This window comes from Sus scrofa, chromosome 1 (genome assembly GCF_054392235.1).
Source record: "Sus scrofa isolate SSC_HxYL_T2T_F1_AM1 chromosome 1, Sscrofa_HxYL_maternal_Yorkshire_Landrace_v2.0, whole genome shotgun sequence".
In the NCBI taxonomy this organism is placed as follows: domain Eukaryota; kingdom Metazoa; phylum Chordata; class Mammalia; order Artiodactyla; family Suidae; genus Sus; species Sus scrofa.
This window is the reverse complement of record NC_139383.1, coordinates 12,124,391-12,147,299: the sequence shown is the minus strand read 5'-3', so window position 1 is coordinate 12,147,299 and position 22,909 is coordinate 12,124,391. Positions and strand designations below refer to the sequence as shown.

At 37.1% G+C, this 22,909-nt stretch overlaps 1 protein-coding gene across 20 annotated transcripts in view; it reads left to right on the top strand.

Moving 5' to 3' along the window:
- SCAF8 (SR-related CTD associated factor 8) overlaps window positions 1–22,909 on the top strand; it is a 233,395-nt gene that overhangs the window by 4,048 nt on the left and 206,438 nt on the right. For 7 of the 20 annotated variants that reach the window (XR_002338279.2, XM_085023350.1, XM_085023335.1 and 4 more), the window contains exon 2: window positions 2,084–2,147. The exons of the other annotated variants lie outside the window; for them this stretch is intronic. Coding sequence is in view for 6 of the 7 variants with exons in the window: in XM_085023350.1 (XP_084879476.1) it covers window positions 2,130–2,147 (18 nt within the window). In the remaining variant the exon portion in view is untranslated. The remainder of the gene's footprint in view (window positions 1–2,083; window positions 2,148–22,909) is intronic. 20 annotated transcript variants of the gene reach the window in all.

Here is a 22,909-nt window from a genome sequence, read left to right as displayed (position 1 = left end):
TTGGCCATCTAAATTCTTAGTGTTTTTTGTCCTTGGGATCCTTTGGCTATAAACCTTTTCAGGATGCAGATTTCCAGAGTCACTTTAACATCCAATACCTTTTCCTCTTTTGTGCCTTGTCTTTCACATCAAAAGTAAGATCCCATTTGTTTTATTCCAGGTTTATATTGAGAGTGTTCATTTGCCTAACTACAGGACTTTTTATAATCTTTCTAGCTGTGTCTTGTAGGTATTGGTTGGCAGAGACTAGTGGGAAAGGTACTGCAAATAATAAAAGTGTGTGAATGTTTTTACGCTTTCTTTCGTTGTTTAGGAAAGGGAATATATGTAAAGCAGCTGTAAAGCATAACATTTTTCTTTCACTTTTTTGTGTCAGGGAAATCTGTCTCCTTTTTCTCTCCTGTTTCAGCTTTCCAGTGGGAGTTTTGATTAATTGTAACAATTAGGCTATGGTTTGTTTCTGCTTTGTGAAAATCCCTTAAAGATACAGCAATCCTAGTGTTCTAAAGGAAGGAAGCCTTGTCTAGCCCATCCTTGCCCTTCATGGTTTAGATCAGGGTTTCTCATCCTAGACATTATTGATATTTTGGGATGGATAATTATTTGCCGTGAAGGACTGTCCTGTGTGTTGCAGGATGTTTAGCAGCACCCCTGGCCTCTACCCATTAGAGATGCCGCTATTGACAAACAGAAATGTCTCCAGATACTACCAAATGCCCTTGGGGGGCAAAAATCACCCTGGTTGAGAATCTCTGAGTTAGATCCCCTGATAAACTGTCTTAAAACACTCTGTGCTTTTCCTTCTAGTGATTCCTACAATTTTAAATAATGAGTATTAGCCTTTCCCACCAGATTGTAAGTTCCATGAAGACAGTGACCACGTCTTCATTGCTTCATATCCTTGATATATAACTAGTGCCTTAGTACATAGTATATGCTCAATAAAGATGGATGATATAATAGGTAGCTAAATGATCTGGGGCAAAGCAGTTAACATTTCTGGACCTAAGATTTTCTTCTTTGCGAAATAAGTGACTAATTTGAGATTGTTTTTAGATTCTGTATTAGCTGGAGGATTCTTTGACTAAATATAAAATTAATATTGTGAAGACTTACTAATTAAAGTATAAGCATTACTTTGAAGGTCATTTTGTGACACTGTAGGCGTATAGGAATTTAGATGGGAAATTTTAAATCAAAACTCTGTTTATGGTTTTTCACTTCTTACTAAAAGGGGAGAGTGGGGAGGGGGCTGTTCCATTGAAAGTTTCAGTTAGATTAAATTCATCATAAGTTTTATGTTATGCTATTTTCAAATCATATTTGCTTTATTGTTTTTCATTTTAAGACAACATATGGTAAAAGTTTTTTTAACCAGTATTCAAAAAATTTAGGAGTTCCCGTCGTGGCTCAGTGGTTAACGAATCTGACTAGGAACCATGAGGTTTCGGGTTCGGTCCCTGGCCTTGCTCAGTGGGTTAAGGATCTGGCGTTGCCATGAGCTGTGGTGTAGGTTGCAGACGTGGCTCGGATCCCATGTTGCTGAGATATGCCATGGGAGCGGCCCAAGAAATGGCAAAAAGACAAAAAAAAAAAAATTTAGAATACAGGGATAATTGAGATGGATAATAATGATTTTGGGGACTCCGCATGATTTGAAAGTGTTTTAGTCTTAATCTTTCAAGATTAAATATAAAATTTTTTGGCAACATTGAAATTGATGAGATATATATAGTTCAATCATTTTATTCTAGTCTAGCATTGAGTTTGTTACAGTAATTTCTGTTGACATTTGGGGGACATCTGTATTCCCTAGTCTTCTAAATAGTCATATTTTATGATCATTTGTGCCTTTTTTTAGACGTGTAGTTGGCTTAGAATTAGTGCTGATACTGCTACTTGTACGTGGAATGTGTCTTTCTAGGGCCAGTTTTGCTGTTACTGGACAACTTCTAACTCATAATGGTATGAGAGAATGTAATCAACCTTGACCTTGAACACTGGCTGAGCTCCTGAACTCTTACATGAGCTCATTTTATCTGGTTTTGTTTTCTCAACATCTTTCTCTGCTCCTCTCTCTCAGGATTGTGCCTCTACTCCTGCTTGTTACAGACTGCTTTTCCAGCAGCATGGACACAAGAAGCATAGTAAGATAATTACAACCCACATAAGGCAGGCGCTTTGGAAAATAATTAGGTTTAAATTGGTAGTGAAATGATGTCTTAACTGCATGGGAAGTACTTGGGAAGTAAAATACAGTTTGTCACTGAAAATACATTAGTAATTTTAAGGAGAGCATGTAGGGAATAAGTTGAATTTCTTCACAAAAAATAGGTTAAGTGAAAAAAAAGTTGGGCTTAGTAGTGAGCATAAATCATATCTAAACCCTTGTCGCATTTACTTGCATTCTGCTCCATGTAACTTTTTGTAAAATAAATTACCAGTCTCTGAATTTGATGGTTGAAAATAAAATACGTCTTATATTTTGAGGAAGTTCTTCAAACTATAAGATGACAATAGACCATTGACAGATATGCTACAGTAATGGAGATATATAAAAGTAAATCAAAGTTTTGATTTTCTAATTATAGAGGAGCAGATTTTGGTAGAAATAAATGCTGGCGAGAAATGTTTCTATAGCCTCAGATTTCTTGACTGAGTTGGTTCTATCTCAAGTTTGGTGGTAAACATGATGCATTTTGTCTTTCTGCTTTTGGTTTTATGCATTTATTTCATCTTTCTAATTCTGCTTGCCAGTTTCTGATACACTATATTTTAAACTCAAGGAACAATATGTAAATATGTTATATCTACTGTAGGTCGGAAAATAGGTTAGGAATGTTGACATTACTGCATTTAGTCAGAATGGACAGTATAGATCATTTGTTCATGTTTTTAGAAGGTAGTTTATGGCCATTAAGTTAATTATGGCAATTTTTTCTTTTTTTTTTTTTCTTTTTTTGGCATATGGAAGTTCCCAGCTTAGAGGTCTAATTGGAGCTGTAGCTGCTGGCCTACACCACAGCCACAGCAACACCAGATCTGAGCCACGTCTGCAACCTATACCACTACACCACAGCTCACTGCAATGCAGGATCCTTAACCCACTGAGTGTGGTCAGGAATCGAACTCACAACCTCATGGCTTCTAGTCGGATTCCTTTCCGCTGCGCCAAGACGGGAACTCCCCAAATTTGTTTTTAAAATGATTCTACAACTTAGTATAATTTATTGGTTAACTTGAAAAATCCAGGATTCCATTCATTCATTCATTCATTTTTTTCATTCACTTAACCAGTACTTAAGGAATGTTTACCATGTACCAGACATTTTTCTATCTGCTGGATGCAGTGGTACCAAGACAAGCAGAAAGCATACCCTTTTGGAGCTTATGTTCTTGTAAAGCTCATCAGCTTTCTGTGCAGTCACTTGGCTGCAGAGTAGAGCAGGTATTCCTGACTCCGAGGGACCTTACGTTTTCAACAGTGGGAATAAGATGAGCTACATTGTTTTATTTTGCACCACATTGCATGTCATAGTATTAAATTTCTTTTGGCATTTTGGAATCATAACTATTTTTATCGAATGTAGTTTTGGGAATGTTTCCGTTTTTCAGTTAGATATTGGTCTCCACATGCAAATGATTACAAAATACTTTTAAGTGCTGACCAAAGCTTTATGAATGTGGTGTGATAAATTAACAAGTATTTTTATTTTTAAAACAAACTTTTCCCTAAATACTTGAAAAAATTTGGTATCTGTGTTTCTTTTCTATAAACACTTATTTTCTGAATTTGATTTAATTCTTTGGGGCTCGTTTGAGTAGCTTATGAGCGAGGGATGAAAAGTTTGGATCATGTATTTTATGATCTTAGAAACCTGGGAAATGATACAATGGTGTTTTTATTTTGGGTCACAATATCTAAAAGGTTGACTAGTGCTCCTGGAACCAATATGATGTTGTATGTCATCTATATCTTAAAAAAAAAAAAAAAAAGGTTGCCAAAGCCCTAGTTAATGGTTTTCTTTACTTTAGTAACATCTTTGATACTATAAAGTTTTATGATAAAAAAGATGTAGGTACTTGAATTTATTGAAATGAAAAAGAATATTGAACAAGTTAAAAAATTTTCCAAACCAAAACACATAGCAAATGTCTAGTTTCCAAAAAACAGCTGCTTGCTATAGTGAAAAAAAAGGTCTGGCTTGTGTCATTTTGAAGTACTTTTTATTTACTGAACATTGTTAAAAAGTGAGGCACTTTATAGTACATAATATTTCATACTCTGCCCTTCTTTTCCCCAACCATTATCAAGTTTCAGTGGCTCTTTAGGATAAACTTGAGAGAAAAGCAGGATACTATCCTTATTTTATAGACAAGGAAACTGAGGCCTACCATTGTGATTTTCCTGAGAAAACGCAGCTTTGTAAGTATGAGAGCTAAGGCTGGAAGGACCTGCATCTCAGTTCTTGGTTTAGATGGTGTTTCTTACACTCTGTGTTGAGGAGAACCATCACACAGTTTTTCACAATTCTTTTTGCTAGCGTGATGTCCACATATAAATTAAATATTTTTCCCACTTTTTAAACTTTATTTTTACAATATCAGATTTATAGAAAAGTTGTAAGAATGATAAAGAACTTTTCTGTACACTTCATCCTGATTGCTCTAATTATTTAATCATATTTGCTTTCTTATTCTCTTCCTCTCTTTACATATACATGACCACATGTAAACTTTTTGTTCTGAATATTTGGAGAGCCAATTTCAATAAAGGATGGCTTTTACTTCTTAATATAACTATTTTCTAAAAACAAGGATATTCTCTCATATAGCCATAGTACAGTTATCAAAATCAGGAAATTAATATTGATATAATGCAATTGTCTGCAGACCTTGTTCAGATTTCAGTAATTATACAAGTAATGTCCTGAATAGAAAGAGTGGAGCCTGCATCACACTTATGTTCATGTGTCTTGTCTCTCTAGTGGCCTTTAATCTGGAGAAGTTGGTTATTACTTTGTCTTTTATGACCTTTGATGATTGATGAGAATAGGCCAGTTATTTATAGAATTCCCTCAGTATGGATTTGTCTGCTCTTGCTGTTGCTTCATGGTTAGTTTTCACGTTATGCGTTTTTGGCAGGAATAGTCCAGAAGTGATATTGTGTCCTCAGGAAGCACGTGATGTCTATCTGTCCCATTCCTAGGGATGTTGACTTTTTTCCTGCAGAATTTTTTCTGTTGTGAAATTACTGTTTTTCACTTTGTAACAAGCATTTTATGGGGAGATATTTTTGAAATTATGCACATAGCTTGTTACTCATTAGACTTTCACTGTTTTTTTTCCCCCCCAGCATATAGTTAGTTCTTGCCCGAATCAGTCCTAAGACGGTTGTCAGATGGTGATTTTCTTTGTTTCTTTATTATTGGCATTCTGCAAGAGCTTTTTCTTCTCCCCATTTATGTATTTATGCCTATCAGTATGAACTCAAGTGTTCTTTTTAATTCATTGGGGTCTTTTGATGTCAGAACTCCTTCATGCCTACCCGTACTCCTCCTCCTTTGAGTACTGTACTCACTTTCTTGTACAATAAGGTATTCCCACCCCAACCCTGCAATCAGCCATTTCTCCAAGGAACTGTAGTTTCTTCTGGTGGTTATCTGTTAACAGATTGAGCTAGAAGTTGTATATATATGTATGCACATGCCCAGATGTATGTATACACAATTTTTTTTTTTATTTTAATCCGTCTGCCTATCTAAGAAACCAGGAATTCATCCTGATGTCTCAATGACAGTCTAACACTGCAGGGTTCATTTTCGCCATTCCCCTTTCCAAATCTGCAGTCCCTTTCTCAGACAGTGAGAAAACTAGATCCTGCTGTCCAGTGTATTTCCTCATGTTTTTGAGCAATCCTGCAATACACAGAAAGTAGTTGCAGAACTGCTAAACCGTATGTCTGTGAAAATAAACCTATTAGCTAGAATTTAATATTTGTTTGTAGTTCATTTTTTGTTTCGCCTGTGGGTATATCATCAAAGTGTTGTGTTCAAACATTGATTGGTTATTTTTTTCCCCCCTTAATGTAGCTTTGCTATTCCTTTGACTATAATTTGGCTTTTTTTCCTGTTTGTATTATTTTGTTTTTTCCTCCATCCACTTTTGTGATTTTTTAAATATGTAAAACATTAAACATAAATTATCTTTAATCCTCCTTTGCATTAGCTTCAGTATTATAACCACTTATGCTTTGGTGAAAAAAAAAAAAACCCAAAACCATTTCCTTAACATTTTTCAAATCACATAAGCCATAATTTAGAGGTTTAGATATGGAAAAGGTCTTAGGTGAAAGATATGTTGGTTAGTGCAGATTGAATTCATAGGTGAAAGTACATATTCAAAAAACTTTTAAGTGAAATCTTTTGAATGAAATCTTCATTCACAAGGGTTAGTAGACTTTCAGTAGAGGGCCAGATGGTAAATATTAGGTTTTGTGGGCCACTTAAGGTCTCTTTTGCATAATTACGTTGGTTTTTCACAATTCTTTTAAAATGTAAAACCATTCTTGTCTTGAGGGCCTGCAAAAATAGGCTGTGGGCCCTACTCATAATGGTGCTGCTGCACTCTGAAACCTGAGAACTTGTTTAATTGCCTGCTACTTGCAAAACAATTATAATTGCCAGGAAGATATATTCTTTATAGGAGTATAAGCCTTATTTTAGCATTAGAAACAGAAACAAAGTAACTTTAAAAGCTGCCTTGGTGAGAATATTTATTCAAGATGTTTTTTGAACACTACCACTAAACGCAGATGTGCAGACACTATTCTAGACCCTTAGGGATTTAACAGTGTACGAAACAGACTGGGAAAAAAAAAAAAAAAAAAAACCCAAGAAACTCTGCCCTCCTGGAACTTACATTCAGTTTTAGTGTGTGTGGGTGTGTGCTGGAAATGTATGTTTCTTGTTTTTCCGATTTAGTGACATTTAACCAACTAAAAGTTTCTTTCGTATTAATTGCGGAGTGAGCATTCTTGCTTGAAAACTTGATAAAAGATGCACCAAAGGGGGCAAACTTTTAAAAGCTTGGCTCATTTCTTCCCACCTCCCGTTCATGATACTTTCTTGTGTAGCTGCACTATCTCACTAAAGGGAGAGGAGGAAAAAACCGTCATTAATTGGACACAGAACCCAGACCTCATTTAGTGATAAGTACACGTGTATTATAGAATCTTAAAAAAAATACTATTCAGGAATATATGTAACAGTAACTCAGTTTTTCTTTCTTTAATGCTTTCGTGAATAAATGAGAATGATTCTTAAAGTATTGTCCAAAGTTGAAAACCATTGTGAGAGTAGTTGCTTGTGGAGTTTTCTTGAAATAGGGAAAAAGTCTTCTGATAATGCTAATATTCATTTACCTAATAAAAGCTCAGAATCTCTATGCAGGTTATCTATTTTGTGCCTGGTTAAATATCAACACCTTTGAATAAGTCTTCAAAATGAGTTTTTACCATGTTGTATATTTCTTGCTGAAATGACTTCTTTTAGTAGTTTTTCTATAAGCATTTAATAAACCAGTAAGTGCCTCTTTTTTTTAATGCTTTATTGAGATATGAGTGACTGCTTTTGCAAGGATTAGTAACACATTTGGCTTTTTTTTTTTTAACACTAAGAAAAGTGATTTTTATTTTTACAGTAATTCCTGTTATTGGGCAAAATTTTCCAAATTCTTATTCCCAGTCTGTCAGAGAACTCAGAACCTGTTGTAGAGGCCTGTCTCTGCTTTGGTACCAATTACCGGAACAAGGGTTGTGACCACTTTAACTGAAAAGGATTAATGTCCTAAAGGAGTTAGCAAGAGCCGGGCACATCCTTTCTAGCACAGAATTTCCCAGTTAGTACTTTGATTCATTTGGGAACCAAAGGAATGAAATATGGCAGGCCTCCTAGAGCTGTAACAATGAATGATTCCAAACAACTCTATGGGCGCTTCCTTTATTTTTTGTTTTGTTTGTTTATTTTTGGCCATGCATGGCATGCAGAAGTTCCCTGGCCAGGAATCGAACTTGAGCCACAGCAGTGACAACACTGAATCCTTAACCACTAGACCACTGGGGAACTCTGAGTGCTTCCTATGTTTTACTAGTCCTTTAAGCTTGTCAGACAAGTTTTTTCATTCTACATACATACAGTACAGTACAGTTCTCCAATTGCTAGAATTCAGTAAGTAATAGCCCCTGAAAATTCTAATGTGATAGCAGATAGTAGTCAGAAAGAATGCTAGAAAGTAATAACTGGTCCTTTGAGCTCTGTTCTTTCTATCTGTTGGCTATCTCTCAGGCAGTGTGTTCTGCAGAGTGTTTAATTAGACATCTCCATCCTTTTCCTCAGCTCATGTTAATATGAGTGGGGTTGGGAATGGATTACCACAAAGAATGGGAAAGAAAGTAATGTGATATGACCACTAGGATACAAAGAGTAGTGATGTGGGAGTGTATAATATGTATATATTCTGTGTATGTCATGTTGTTCAGAGTATGAGGAGGAGACATTGTGTAAAGTAAAGGATAAAAACCCTTTTCAAGGAAATGGCAACTTTGGATAGGGGATGGGCTTAGAAGGAGTTCTGAAAGAAGGATTAGGCAAGGATCTTCTGATGAAAAATCTTTCATACTATGCACACGACCTCGTTTTTAATCAGAAGGAAATGGAGGTTCTGATGAGTTTTAAATAAAAGCACAAGCTTTAAATATGTGTTTTAGATCAATATCATCATGGGACAGGGCAGGGCAATGGAGGGAGGAGAGTGGGGGAAGCAAGATTAAATTAGTGTAGAGAAGGTATTACTCAACTACAGTAGTGATGGAAGACGGCTAGATGAATACAAAATGAATTTAATGATAATAAGGACCTGAATATAAGGAGGAGAGTGGCTAAGTGACAGGTAGATAAAATGTTACCGTACCAGTCACTGGGAGGAACAACAAACTTGAGAAATATAACAGGTTGGTTTGAATGAGAGCACGGTCTACGGCCATAGCACCCTGAACGCTCCCTATCTTGTCTGAATGGGGGCTCATTTTTTTTGCCTAGAATGAAAGCGTATGGAAGGAGGATTGAAATCACCCATATCTCAACCACCCAAAGACACTGTTACCAGTTTGTTGAATCCAGTAGAAGGAGCTCTGTATATCTTGAAGATTTAGTGTCTGGAGATAACCAGCTAGATATAGGTCAGGTACTTGGAAAGAACAGGCTAGAGACCGAGTTTTGGGAGCGGGTATAGTTGTGTAGGGAAATTATGTAGAGAGAGAGGAGAAAAAGGCTTATGGTCACATCTTGTAGAATCTTTTATCTTGCTCACTTCTTTCTCTCTCTCTCTTTTTTTTTTTTTTTTTTTAAGATAAGGCTTGACCCTTTGTCTCATTGTATGTGTGAATATAAAGATATTTTAAAGCATCTCTGTTTGGAATTTGCTTGATTTTAGAATTCTGCTTATACAACCAGATGTTCTTAAATGCAGTTAAAATTTAGTAAATTGATGTAAACCAACTATAATGGAAAAAATAAAAATCATTAAATAAAAAAATAAAATTTAGTAAATTGAATGGTCAGTGAATAAAATTAAGGGCTTAAGTTTTATTGAATGAAATGTTATTAGAATTCCTTAACATTGAGTCTACTCATATCATTGAATGTTTCATTAGCTTCTCTTAGTTACATAATTCTTTAACTCTGTGTATAATAACCAATTTATTGTGGACATGGAATTGTGAATTTAAGGACTATATTATTAGAAATAGAACTCGTATCTATTTGAGAAATTCTAGCTAATAGGGTACAAATGAATTATTCTTTCTCATTTTGGTCATTTCACTTACTAGATTAATTATTCTAAATTTAGGAGGTAAAATTCATTTTTTTTTAGATTTTAATATTACAAAAGACATAGGAAAGAACTGAAATTAAATGCAGGTGGGTTGTTGGGATCCCAGGGAAAATTTAAACTGAAGTGTTGTTTTTATATATGTATGTGTTTATATTTACACATTTTGTTTTCTCCCATGGAGAATAATTTCTGTTCTCTTTGGTTTTAGAATGGGGTTATAAAACCATTATAGTTGTGTTATACATTTGTAGCTTTAGGTTCTATGATTGGGTTCCTTGTTTACTTCCTGGTTAATGCTTAAAGTGGATTTTCACAAATAAATTTTAGACCTGAAAGATTTATGATAATATATCATTTAACAGACACATTTTGCAGATAAAGTATCAAGAGCCAAAGATAATGAAAGTTGTTAAGAATCACACTTTATCAGAGGCACACAGTTAGCCGCCAAATTAGAAGAAATTTTTGCTTTCTGTGTCTTCACTCATTTTTACTTTTTCAGTGTGATTGAGTTTTTGGTAGTGTTTATTTATGTGCATTGTAGGTGGAAGAGGAGTGGGAATTTGTGATTCTTAGTAAATTATTATCACTTTATGCTACCTCTAGACCAGGATGAGGAGTAGACTATTGTACTGCTGCTTTCCTGCTCATAAAATAGGGTGATTTAGGAAGACATGCATTTCTTGGCAGGGAAGTGTTGTGTGCAGTAACACCCACTTAGCCAGCAGTTTTCTAGCAACTCAGCCCTCTGCAGAAAAGTCACAACAGCCTTCGAGTATCATATCTTGTACCGTCTTTGTAGGAGGAGTACAACTGCTCTATAAAGCTGTATCCTTGGTGTATTGTTTTCATTTTAATAGTAGTAGCTACTTTGTAACTGCTTTCTTTAGATTTTTCACAGGCTACTGTTTAGAAAGCTCCTGGCACAGATATTTTAAAGCAAGACAAGGCTATGAAATTAATATGGTTGCTTTCAAAGTAAGATGTGCTAAATTATAATTGGAAAGAAAGGAGGTAGTTGTTTTACCATTTATAAAATGTGATTAGACAAGATCTTTTAGGATCGCTTAAATATTAGCCCCAATGAGTAAATTTTCAAATTAAGTTTTCTTAGCTTCAGTTTACTCATTTTAAAAATAGGGGTAATGAGGAATTTCCACGGTGGCTCAGCAGTAATGAACCCGACTAGTATCCATGAGGATGTGGGTTTGATGCCTGGCCGTGCTGAGTAAAATAAGGATCCAGCATTGCTGTGAGCTGTGGTGTAGGTCATAGACATGGTTTGGATCTGGCCTTGCTGTGACTGTGGCTGTGGCTATGGTGTAGGCTGGCACCTGCAGCTCCAATTTGACCAATTTGACCTCTAACCTGGGAACTTCCATATGCCTCAAGTGCAGCCCTAAAAGGCAAAAATAAAATAAAAAATAGGGATGATAATGCCTTCTCTGATTACCTCTCAGAATTGGTTTAAATATTTAAACTACTGGCTGGTTTTCGAAACATTAAAAATTGGCTTAGGAGTTCCTCTTGTGGCTCAGTGGTTAACGAATCCAACTAGGAACCATGAGGTTGCGGGTTTGATCCCTGGCCTTGCTCAGTGGGTTAAGCCGTGAGCTGTGGTGTAGGTCGAGGACGAGGCTCGGATCCCGCTTTGCTGTGGCTCTGGCATGGGCCAGTGGCTCCAGCTCTGATCAGACCCTTAGCTGGGAACCTCCATATGCCGCGGGCGTGACCCTAGAAGAGAACCAAAAAAAAAAAAAAAAAAGAAGTTGTCTTAAATAAAATTTTAAATACTCAAAAAAGTTGGTTTGAATATATAAAATTATAAAATAATAATAAATTGTAAGGCACTTGGAAAGCTAAAGAATGCTAGTTCTAATATTCTTAGTTTTTTAGAGAAAAAGTATACGAAGGAAAGTAATTTTTTGAAGTAGCCACTGTAGCTCAGTAGGTTAAGAATCTGACTGCCGCAGCTCGGGTTGCTGGGGAGGCTCGGGTTTGATCTCTGGCCTGGTTCAGTGGGTTAAAAGGATCCAGTGTTGCTGCAGCTTGGATTCAGTCCCTGGCCCAGGAACTTTCTTATGCCGTGGTTGTGGCCATAAAAAGAAAAAAAAAAGTTTTGGAGAATATGAGCTATAAAGAAAGTGCTAGATTGGAGTTCCTGTCATGGCTCAGCACAAACGGATCTGACTAGTATCTGTGAGGATGCAGGTTTGATCCCTGGCTTCACTCAGTGGGTTAAGGATCTGGCGTTGCCATGAGCTGTGTTGTAGGTCACAGACACAGCTTGCTTGCATCCTGCATTGCTGTGGCTGTGATGTAGACGGGAGGCTACAGCTCTGATTCGACCGGTAGCCTGAGGACCTCCATATGCCACAAGTGCGTCCCTAAAAAGACAAAAAGAAAAAAAGCAAGTGCTAGATTATATTTAACGTATTTTCCAGATTGGAGAAATAGTTGAACAAAACTTAAAAAAATTTTTTTTTTGTGTTAAGGTATATAGTTGATTGACAGTGTTGTGGCAGTTCTGCTGTAGAACAAAACAGTTGACAGCAGACAGTAATAAAATATAAACTATGATGCATTTTGGACCAGTATCATTGGTTGTAATTTATAAGAATTTCAGTGTTTTATTAAATCCAGCAAGGCCTTTAAAAGAATTTTAAATAGTTATTATGAGTATAATTTTGCTCCAGATTGTATTTAAAGTCTGTGTGCCATGTATGTACATGTACACATTTATATCACACACACACACACCCCCACAACCACACAATTCTGAAAAGTAACCTACCAGCCTTTTAGCAGTGGTCATTTCTTAAAAGACTAGTAGGTAATAGGGAGCAGTAAATGAGAGTTTTCAATGTTTGGAATTTTTCACAGTCAGCATCTATTACCATATTAGTTTTGTAATATTCCCCTCAAACCCAAAACACTTTGTGTGTTAACTTTCGGGAGAAAGATGGAGCTGGTCTGTTTTAATGGTATTTGAACTACGTCCTTTAGAGAAAGTGAGCTTCCTTGTTAAGTGTTGGAAGACTCTTGGAGTTCCTGTCATGGCGCAGTGGTTAATGAATCCAACTAGGAACCATGAGGTTGCAGGTTCGATTCCCTGGCCTTGCTCAGTGGGTTAAGGATCCTGCGTTGCTGTGAGCTGTGGTGTAGGTCGCAGACGCGGCTCAGATCCTGCTTTGCTGTGGCTCTGGTGAAGGCCGGCGGCTACATCTCTGATTAGATCCCTAGCCTAGATCCATATGCTGCGGGAGTGGCCCTAGAAAAGGCAGAAAGACAAACAAACAAACAAAAAAAGGGTTGGAAGACTCCTAAAACTTATTCTTTTAATTTTATGTTTATATGAAACTTATTTAGCCATTACTTGATTAGTAGACATGTAAGCATCATAATCTATTGTCTTTACATCTTCTTGGTTATTAGTTAGGTTCATGCTATTACGTGGTATTTTTGCATAATTATCTACCACCTTACTCAGTGACTCAGTTGTGTATATTTAGTTGGATGCTATCTGGTAGACTTTGTTTTTGTAAACTGAGTGTTAGGTAGCCAGAAGAACTGGGTTTGAGACATAGTTATGTAGCTTAATAACAGTCTGAATTTACTTAGGTCACTTACCCTCAGTTTATAGATCTGTAAAATTCAAATAGTAAACACTAATCTTATTGAGCCATTCTGAAGGTAAAAGCAATACAGCATGTATGATAGTGCTCAATAGTTAACAATGTCATAGAGATGAAAAGTAATACTATCTTTCTTTGCTGTACTGCTCTTTTTTTAGGCTTTATTTTTGAAATGATTTTATCCATAGACCTGATAGGCTTTTGGTCCACTTATTCTCTCTCTGTTATTTAGTCCTCGGAATTTATTCTTCATCTCTTCAACTCTTTATCTCTTCAGGGAAGACTGTTTTTGCTTTTCCCTTCTGGGATTCAGTCCCAGATCATCTGGGTATCATGTACATGTGCTCATGAGATGGTATGGTTAATCGCTCCAATCTAAACTTGTCTACTACAATCTTGCTCTTAGACGTCCCCTTTATGTCAGTAGAAAAATTATGTTCCCAAACACGCAGACCTGAAAACTGGAATTTTTCTTAGGTGTCTCTCTTTTTTTGTATCTTTTCAGTCATGAAATCCAGTGAATTATTTTTAAAAATAAATTTTGCATCCTCCCGTTTCTTTTTATTCTTACACAGATGCTTTAGTCCATGTCCTCATTACTTCCTCCTAGGTTTGCTAGTTTTTAACTGGCTCTTAGTGTATTATTCTCTGTTCTCTAGTTGATACAATAGGACTACATTTTTTTTCATTTGTCCTTTTTTTTTTTTTGGCTATGTCTATGGCATGCAGAAATTCCCAGGTCAGGCATTGAACCTGTGCCACCAGGGACTTCCATAACTACATTTCGTTTTGGATTACTGGATTAATTTTTGCTTGATTAGTGTCTTTAAACAACTGTTTCATTTGAATTGCTTTGTACTTTGGGAGTTCCTGTCATGATACAGCAGAAACAATCCGACTAGAAATCATGAGGTTGTCGGTTTGATCCCTGGCCTCGATCAATGGGTTAAGGATCCGGCATTGTCATGAGCTGTGGTGTAGGTTGCAGATGCGGCTCGGATATGGCTTTGCTGTGGCTGTGGTGTAGGCTGGCAGCTATAGCTCTGATTAGACCCCTAGCCTGGGAACCTCCTTATGCCTCGAGTGCAGCCCTAAAAAGCAAAAAAATAAAAATAAAAATGAATTGCTTTGTACTTTGGAAAATCTCTCAGATTACCTTTTCCTTCAACTGTGCAGATTTCCTAACTGCGGATTTAAGGCTTTTTATAGGACTATTTTGTTAATCAGTTATTTATAAATATATAAATAAAAATATATAAATATGCTTATATACACAATATGCTGTGAAGGTTAGCATTTTCACAAATGTTGTCAAGATTACTATATACAAAGCTATGCACTGTATATTCCCATCTTGATGTCTTTTTGGTACTCAGTGATTCTCTAGTAGGAAGGCACAGGAGCCTATTGAGATTTTAATGCATTGCCATTAAGAAATAGCTACTTTCCAATCCTTTTTGATAATTACTGTTTGTCAAGAGAGATTTATTGATGAGCCTGCTACATGTGTAAATAGTATAGAAGCAAAATCACAGCTGTGACATGAATGCTCTCTTTCTAATCAGTCCATTTCACTTCTATTTGTTGTTTCTAATTACATGTCATTTGTCTGAATGCTTCCCTCAGTAACATTTTTTATTTTGGCGCTAAATCATGCCCTGTGTTCTTATTGCCTTGAGGTCGTGTTAAGGTCTTCATGGATCCACGGTTTATATACTTTTTCTTTCCTCTTTTTATGGCCACACGCACAGTATATGGGGTTCCCAGGCTAGGGGTTGAATTGGAGCTGCAGTTCCGGCCTGCACCACAGCCACGGCAACGAGATATCCTAGCTGCATCTGTGACCTACACCGCAGCTTGCAGCAATGTTGAATCCTTAACCCACTGAGTGAGGCCAGGGATCAAACCCACATCCTTTATGGGGACTATGTTGGGTCCTTAACCTGCTGAGCCACAGTGGGAATTCCCAGGGTCTCCCACTTTTTAAATACCACTTTGGTATGTTATTCCCTGTTAAACGCACATGGGAACATGAGGGGAGAAAAGTAAAAGATGTTCAGTCACTAATGGTTAAGTAAATTGTTTCCCCATACACCAGTTTTTAAATATACACATTTCAAATTAGTGTCTCCGTGAAATTACCTGTGGTTACACTTTAGAGACCTTGGGATCATTAGCGAATTGTCAGAGTGACGGTGGTGAGTCTCAGAATGCTGAGACTCTACTACGCTATAATATCGGTGTGTCTTTGGCTCCCCTTCACGTCTGTCAGTTGTTAGTCAGTTGAGGTGAAGGTCTTCATGTTATCTTTTGTCTGCTGAAGAGCTTGGTATATCGTGTATATGCAGTAGCTAACGGTGAATGTAGATTTAAGTCACCACTTAGCTTTAACCTGTGAATCAGTTGAATTTGGCTTCATATTTCCCAGTTCTTTGTTTTTAGTTGGTTTTACCTTGATGATGAAACTGTATTGATCTGAGGAAGATTATTGTGAGTGCTTATGATTAACTCTTAAGTAAATTTGAGAATAAATTTACAGGGTGACTATTGTACATTAATTGTAAATTACATTGGGAATTATTTCAGAGTGAGATGTCCTGCTGCTTTGAGGTAGTTCTTTATTTCCATGAATATTGGCATTGGATTATAGCTACTGGGTTGCAAAGGTTATTAAAAGTAAGTTTGGGGGAAGGGGAAAAAAATGTGTGTCATCACTCTGGCTTTGGCCTTCCCCTCCTTTGAGCAGAATAGACCCCTTGCACTCAAGGGAATTTAGATATGAAGAAACTGGATAAATTTGTTTTTCTACCTTGTATTTGGTTATCTGATTACCTTTGGAGCCTAGTAAGCTAATTTATCAAAGCGAATTCAGCTTATTTTTATACAACTTTTATGTGCAAGAACTGTTTTATGCATTGCAGAAGATATGAAAAAGACTGATAATTGATAACTACTGAGGGTTTATAATATGTTGTGTCAGTGTTTTCTAAAGTGGATGCGTGAATGGAGAGATAAATAGACTAAACAGAAAGCAATTATGAGAAAAACAGTTTTACCTTGTGATTAGATTGCTCTGAAGGTAATAAGCAGGGTGTATAACAGTCACAGGAGGAGCCAGATCTGTATCTTATCTGCACACGTATACACATACAGACAGACGGACTCCTCTGGTGGCAGGGTATGATTTAGATAAGAAAATCACTCCCTCTCCTGTTCTTCTAACTAGGAAAAAAATCTGAGTTTTATATCTCTTTTATATTTCTTTTTCGTCTCTGTGGGTATTTCCTAATCTTTTTAAAAGGAAACAAAAAGAATACAGTTTAGTCTCAGCCTTTGGCAAGCAGAAAATATCCAGAGGGAACTTAGTCATGTTTTATTTTCCTTTGATTATATTTCAAATTACCTTCTACTTATGACTGCAGACTAGAGCAAGTTCTCTCAAGTTTTTTTTTCTTTTTTTTTTCACTATAACCCACAATAAAAAATACAATTTGTGTCATGAACCAATAGTAAATATGTAAATACAGCAGGAACAAAAATTTCAGCCAGGATTGGTTAGTGTACTTCATTATTTTTTACTTTGTTCTGTTTTACTTTAATTGGGCTAGAATTACCTTGAGAAGTTTTTCATCTAGTAGATAAGTTATGATTTGAAGAAAAGGACCATTCATTCCTAGGTGGAAGGCATGACATGAAATAGAAAAAGAAATATGTGCTAGGACATTTTTCTTTTTAGTTTTAAGAATATTGTCAGTGCCTAATAAATTATATTCAGTTGTTACAGGCATTCTTCTGAATTTTTTAATTATTACAAACATTTTATATTTGTCTTGTAACACATTAGACCTTTCCTACCTTCTGCATTAATAGTGTATCAGGTTAGCTTTGTATCTCATGTCTTACTAGATCTCTCTTCCTGGACATTTCTTTAAACTGCCATATAAAATGTTGATAAAAGTAATCATGATTGTGGCCTTTTGCTTCTTAAAATATGTAAAGACTCAGTAAAATTTTACAGCTCTTATATATAGCTATAAAGAAACTGTATATTTCAGTTCTAAAATTTTCCTTTGGTTCTACTTTGTAGTTTCTCATCATCCCCTAAAAACTTTTATCTTTGCATTTATTTCAAGAATTGTCTTCTTTACCTCATTTAGAATGATTGAGTACTTACCTGATAATTCCAACATCAGCGTCATCTTGGGGTTGGCATCTTTTGATTATTTTTTCCCTCCATCAGTGTGGACAGATTTTGGGGGGGGGGGTGGAGGCACAGTGAGAGAGAGAGAGAAAGGGGTGTGTGTGTGTGTGTGTGTGTGTGTGTGTGTGTGTGTGTTGGGATGTCAAGTAAATTTGGCTTGTATACTGGACATTTTCAATATCGTACTGTAGAACTTCATGAAAATGCTTTGAAGAATGTTGATTTTGGTTTAGCAGGCATTCAACTTGGTTTGGTTCAGATGTAAGTTTTATTTTCCCTTTTTTGTGTGGTTTCAATGTCGGTTCAATTTGGGTTGTTATTTATGTATTTTTTTGGTGTCTTTGTCTTTTAGAGCCACACCTGTGGCATGTGGAGGTTCCCAGGCTAGGGGTCCAAATCAGAACTGTAGCCACTGGCCTACACCACAGGCACAGCAATGTGGGATCCGAGCCTCATCTGAGATCTACACCACAGCTCATGGCAATGCCAGATCCCCAACCCTCTGAGCAAGGCCAGGGATTGAACCTGTGTCCTCATGGATGCTAATGTTCAGTAACCACTGAGCCATGATGGGAACTCCAATGTTGGTTCAGTTTTCAAAGAATTTCTTTTGTTGTTTAAGTGTGCCCAGCACATGTGCCACTTAGTTGTTGCTTAGGTATTAAGTAGCGGTTTACATAGATACTAGTTCCCAAAGCCTTTGTGGGACTTCTTTGGGTCTATTTCACAAGGCACAATTTTAGGATGAGCCCAGGACTTAAAGTTAGTTGGTGCACAGAATTAGGGCTCCTCAGAGCTCTAGCTCTCTCTGGGGTTCCTGTACTCTCTCCAGATCCCAGAGCATCCTTTTCCCTGTTCTCTGGCCACAAAGTCAGGTCTCTGGCTTTTTTCTTGGTGTTTTTGGTACTGGGCTGTTAACAGTGGCTTTCTTTTAACTCCTGGCAGGGTTAGGGAAGAAAAGGGTGGCTGGTTTGTTTTTTCTCCCAGCGCCACCTCCCCAGTAGCATGGAAAAGTCCTTTTACCTAGTCTTCTGCTGGACAAAGAGGGTTTCCCTTTATTTTTGCTTCTGGTATTGGCTGTACCATTTGATAACACTAGCTTTGGAATCAAAGCCAGGAGATAACAGAAAGAGAAGACCCTGCAAAGTTCACTGTAAGACCCACACAGGGCTCCCTCTTGATGTAAGTGCATTGTTCAGGTGTGACTCCAGTAGGCTTGGTGTTCTCTTTCAGAATCCTCTGGTAGTTACTTTTTATATTTAGTCTGTAGTGTTTACTTGAATCAGTGGGAAAGAGAGGGTACAGTCGCTTACTCCATCTTGGCTGGTTGTAACTCTCATATGTACTTTTTTCTTTTTTTAATTTTTAGAATTTTTTATTTGAACTCAATGAATTTTATTGTGTTTGTAGTTGTACAACTATCATCACAACCCAGTTTTACAACATTTCCATCCCAAACCCCCAGCCCATCCCTCCCCCCACCCCAACCTGTCTCCTGTGGTAACCATGAGTTTTTCAAAGTCTGTGAGTCAGTTTCTGTTCTGCCAAAAAGTTCATTGTATCCTTTTGCTAGATTCCACATATAAGTGATAGCATATGATATTTGTGTTTCATTGTCTAACTTCACTTAGCATGATAATTTTTAGGTCCATCCATGTTGCTGCAGATGCCATTATTTCATTCCTTCTTATGGCTGAGTAATATTCCATTGTGTATATATGTACCACATTTTCTTTGTCCAGTCCTCTGTCCATGGACATTTAGGTTGCTTCCATGCCTTGGCTATTGTATATAGTGCTGCAGTGAACATTGGGGTACTTGTATCTTTTCATGTCATGGTTTTCTCTGGATAGAAGCCCAGGAGTGGGATTGCTGGATCAAATGGTAATTCCATTTTTAGTTTTTTGAGGAATCTCCATACTGCTTTCCATAGTGGTTGCACCAGTCTGTATTCCCACCAGCAGTGCAAGAGGGTTCCCTTTTCTCCCCTCCCTCGCCAGCATTTATTGTTTGTAGACTTTTTGATGATGGCCCTTCTTGCTAGTGTAAGGTGGTACCTTATAGTAGTTTTAGTTTGCATTTCTCTAATAATTAGTGATGTTGAACATCTTTTCATGTGTTTTTTGGCCATCTATAAGTCATCTTAAGAGAATTATGTGTTTAGATCTTCTGGCCCATTTTTTGATGGCGTTTGTTTTTTTGGTATTGAGCTGCAGAAGGTGTTTATAAATTTTGGAGATTAATCCCTTGTCAGTGGCTTCATTTGCAAATATTTTCTCCCATTCTGTGGGTTGACTTTTCATTTTGTTTAGGGTTTCCTTTGCTGTGCAGAAACTTTTTTTTTGTCTTTTGTCTTTTCAGGGCCGCACTCGCAGCATATGAAGGTTCCCAGGCTAGGGGTCCAATCAGAGCTACAGCTGCTGGCCTATGCCACAGCCACAGCCACAGCCACGCCAGATCCGAGCTGCATCTGAGACCTATACCACAGGTCATGGCAACACCAGATCCTTAACCCAGTGAGCGAGGCCAGGGATCAAACCCACAACCTCATGGTTCCTAGTCACATTTGTTTCTGCTGCACCATGATGGGAACTCCTAAGTTTAATTAGGTCCCATTTGTTTATTTTTGTTTTTATTATCATTGCTTTAGAAGGTGGATCTCAGAAGATACTGCTTGGTTTAAGTCAGAGAGTGTTTGGTCTGTGTTCTCCTTTAGAGTTGTATAGTATCTGGTCTTATATTTAGGTCTTTAATCCATTTTGAGTTTATTTTTGTGTGTGTTGTTAGGGAATTTTCTAATTTCATTCTTTTACATGTAGCTGTCCAGTTTTCCCAGAATCACTTATTGAAGGGACTGTCTTTTCTCCATTGTATATTCCTGCTTCCTTTATCATAGATTAGTTGACCATAGGTTTGTGGGTTTAATTCTGGGCTTTCTAGTCTGTTCTGCTGATCTATATTTCTATTTTTGTGCCAGTATCATACTGTTTTGATGACTGTAGCTTTGTAGTATAGCCTGAAGTCTGGGAGCTTGATTGTTCCAGCTCCATTTTTCTTTGTTAGGATGGCTTTGGCTATTCTGGGTCTTTTGTGCTTCCAAACAAATTTTAAAATATTTTGTTCTAGTTCTTTCAAAAATGCCATTAGTAACTTGATAGGGACTGTGTTGAATCTTTAGATTGCTCTTTAAAAAAAAAAAAAAAAAACGAAAAAAACACCAGTGGCATATGGAAGTTCCTGGGACAGGGATCGAATCTGAGCTGCAGCCTACACCATAGCTGTGGCTGTGCCAGATCCTTTAACCTATTGCAGCTGGCTGGGGAATTAAACCCACACGGTTGCAGTTTGTACAGAGTGAGCTGCTGCAGTTAGATTTTTAACCCACTGTGCCACAGCAAGAACTTCTGTATGTACTTTTTAATTTATTTTATTTCCCCTTTTTTTCTTTCTTTTCTTCTTTTGGTCTTTATAGGCCCACACCCGCAGCTCATCGAAGTTCCCAGGCTAGAGGTTGAAATGGAGCTATAGCTGCCAGCCTATATATCATAGCTCACGGCAACTCAGGATCCTTAGACCACTGAGCGAGGCCAGGGATCAGACCCGTGGCATCATGGATACTAGTCGGGGTAGTTTCTGCTGAGCCACAGTGGGAACTTCTATACTTTTTCAAAGAGTATTTTTTAGGCCCCCTCCCCCCGGCCCCCATTCCAGGGACTTGGAAAGGTTATGTACATTTGGATGTTGAATTAAAGGGCCATGCAAATAAGTGGCCTAAATTTAGTTCTTTAAATGATAGTTTTTAGAGAGGAGAATTGATAACAGGTTTTCTTTGTTACTAATACAGTTGCTTTAACTTAGATTCTAAAATAAGCTTCCTTTTTGACGGTATTCAAAACTGGAATATTAATCTCTCAAGCATCTACCATGCTTGAGAAATGGGATATTCTGCTTAATAATAGTAAAGCATTTATGTGAAAATGCTTATAGCCCATAGGAAAAGGTAATCATTTATAAAGGATATAGACATTTGTATTTGTCATAATAATCTTGTTAGCACCTTTATATATCAAATTTTGGCTTTATATAGATTTGATCTTATCAGAGAGATATTTGCATAATTCACACTTATAATTTTAGACAGTAAATATTTCCTTTTATTTTTGTATTTTTTTTTAAAAAGGGATTCTGGGTTTAAGAGTCTGAGAAAGATAAGGAGTTTTGTTTACTCTTCATCACATCACGTTTTCATCTTCATTGGGTCCTTACTTACACTCTGTAAAGTGTGTCTGTTAGAGTATTGTCCATCTCCAAAAGTAGCCTATCAGTTCCATGAGGACAGAGACGTCTGCCTGTTCTTTTGGACCCGTAGTGCCTGGTACTGATTGATTATATTTGGAATGAGTGATGAATTGTTGGATTACGGATGATTTGCATTTTTTGCCATCCTTATACTTTTTTGCACTTTCCAGTTTTTCCATACTAAAAATACTTTTTTTTGTTGTCTTTTTGCCTTATTTTAGGGCCGCACACGCAGCATATGGATGTTCCCAGGCTAGGGGTCTAATCGGAGCTGTTGCTGCTAGCCTACACCACAGCCGCAGCAACATAGGATCCAAGCTGCGTCTGCGATCTGCACCACAGCTCGCGGCAATGCCAGATCCTGAACCCACTGAGCGAGGCCAGGGATCGAACCCGCAAGCTCATGGTTACCAGTTGGATTCGTTTCCACTGCACCATGATGGGAACTCCTGATTTTTTTTTTTTTTTAATTATTATTTTAACGAAATTTGTTTGTTTGGCTGTGCCCGCAGCATGTAGACGTTCTCAGGCCTTGTAGTGAACCTGAGCCACAGCAATGACAACACTGGATCCTTAACCAGGGAACTTCCTCTCACTGGTTTTTAGGTATTATATAACATTTCAGATTTTGTGGCTTTGGTGTTTGCAATTACTCATGACCTTTTTTACCTACCTACCTATCCCCCCATCCCTAAAAATGTATTTGAAATCTTGTTCTGAAGTTTTCATACTGGCCCAATACTGAGTATAAAATTGGAAGTTGTGCCTTTGTTAAAAGCCTGATCTGTTGATCCTCGCAGAGTGTCTGTGACGTATTCTTTGGCCTTTGCTCTTTAAAACATTCTGATTGCACAAGAATATTGCTACTTCACTGGAAGTT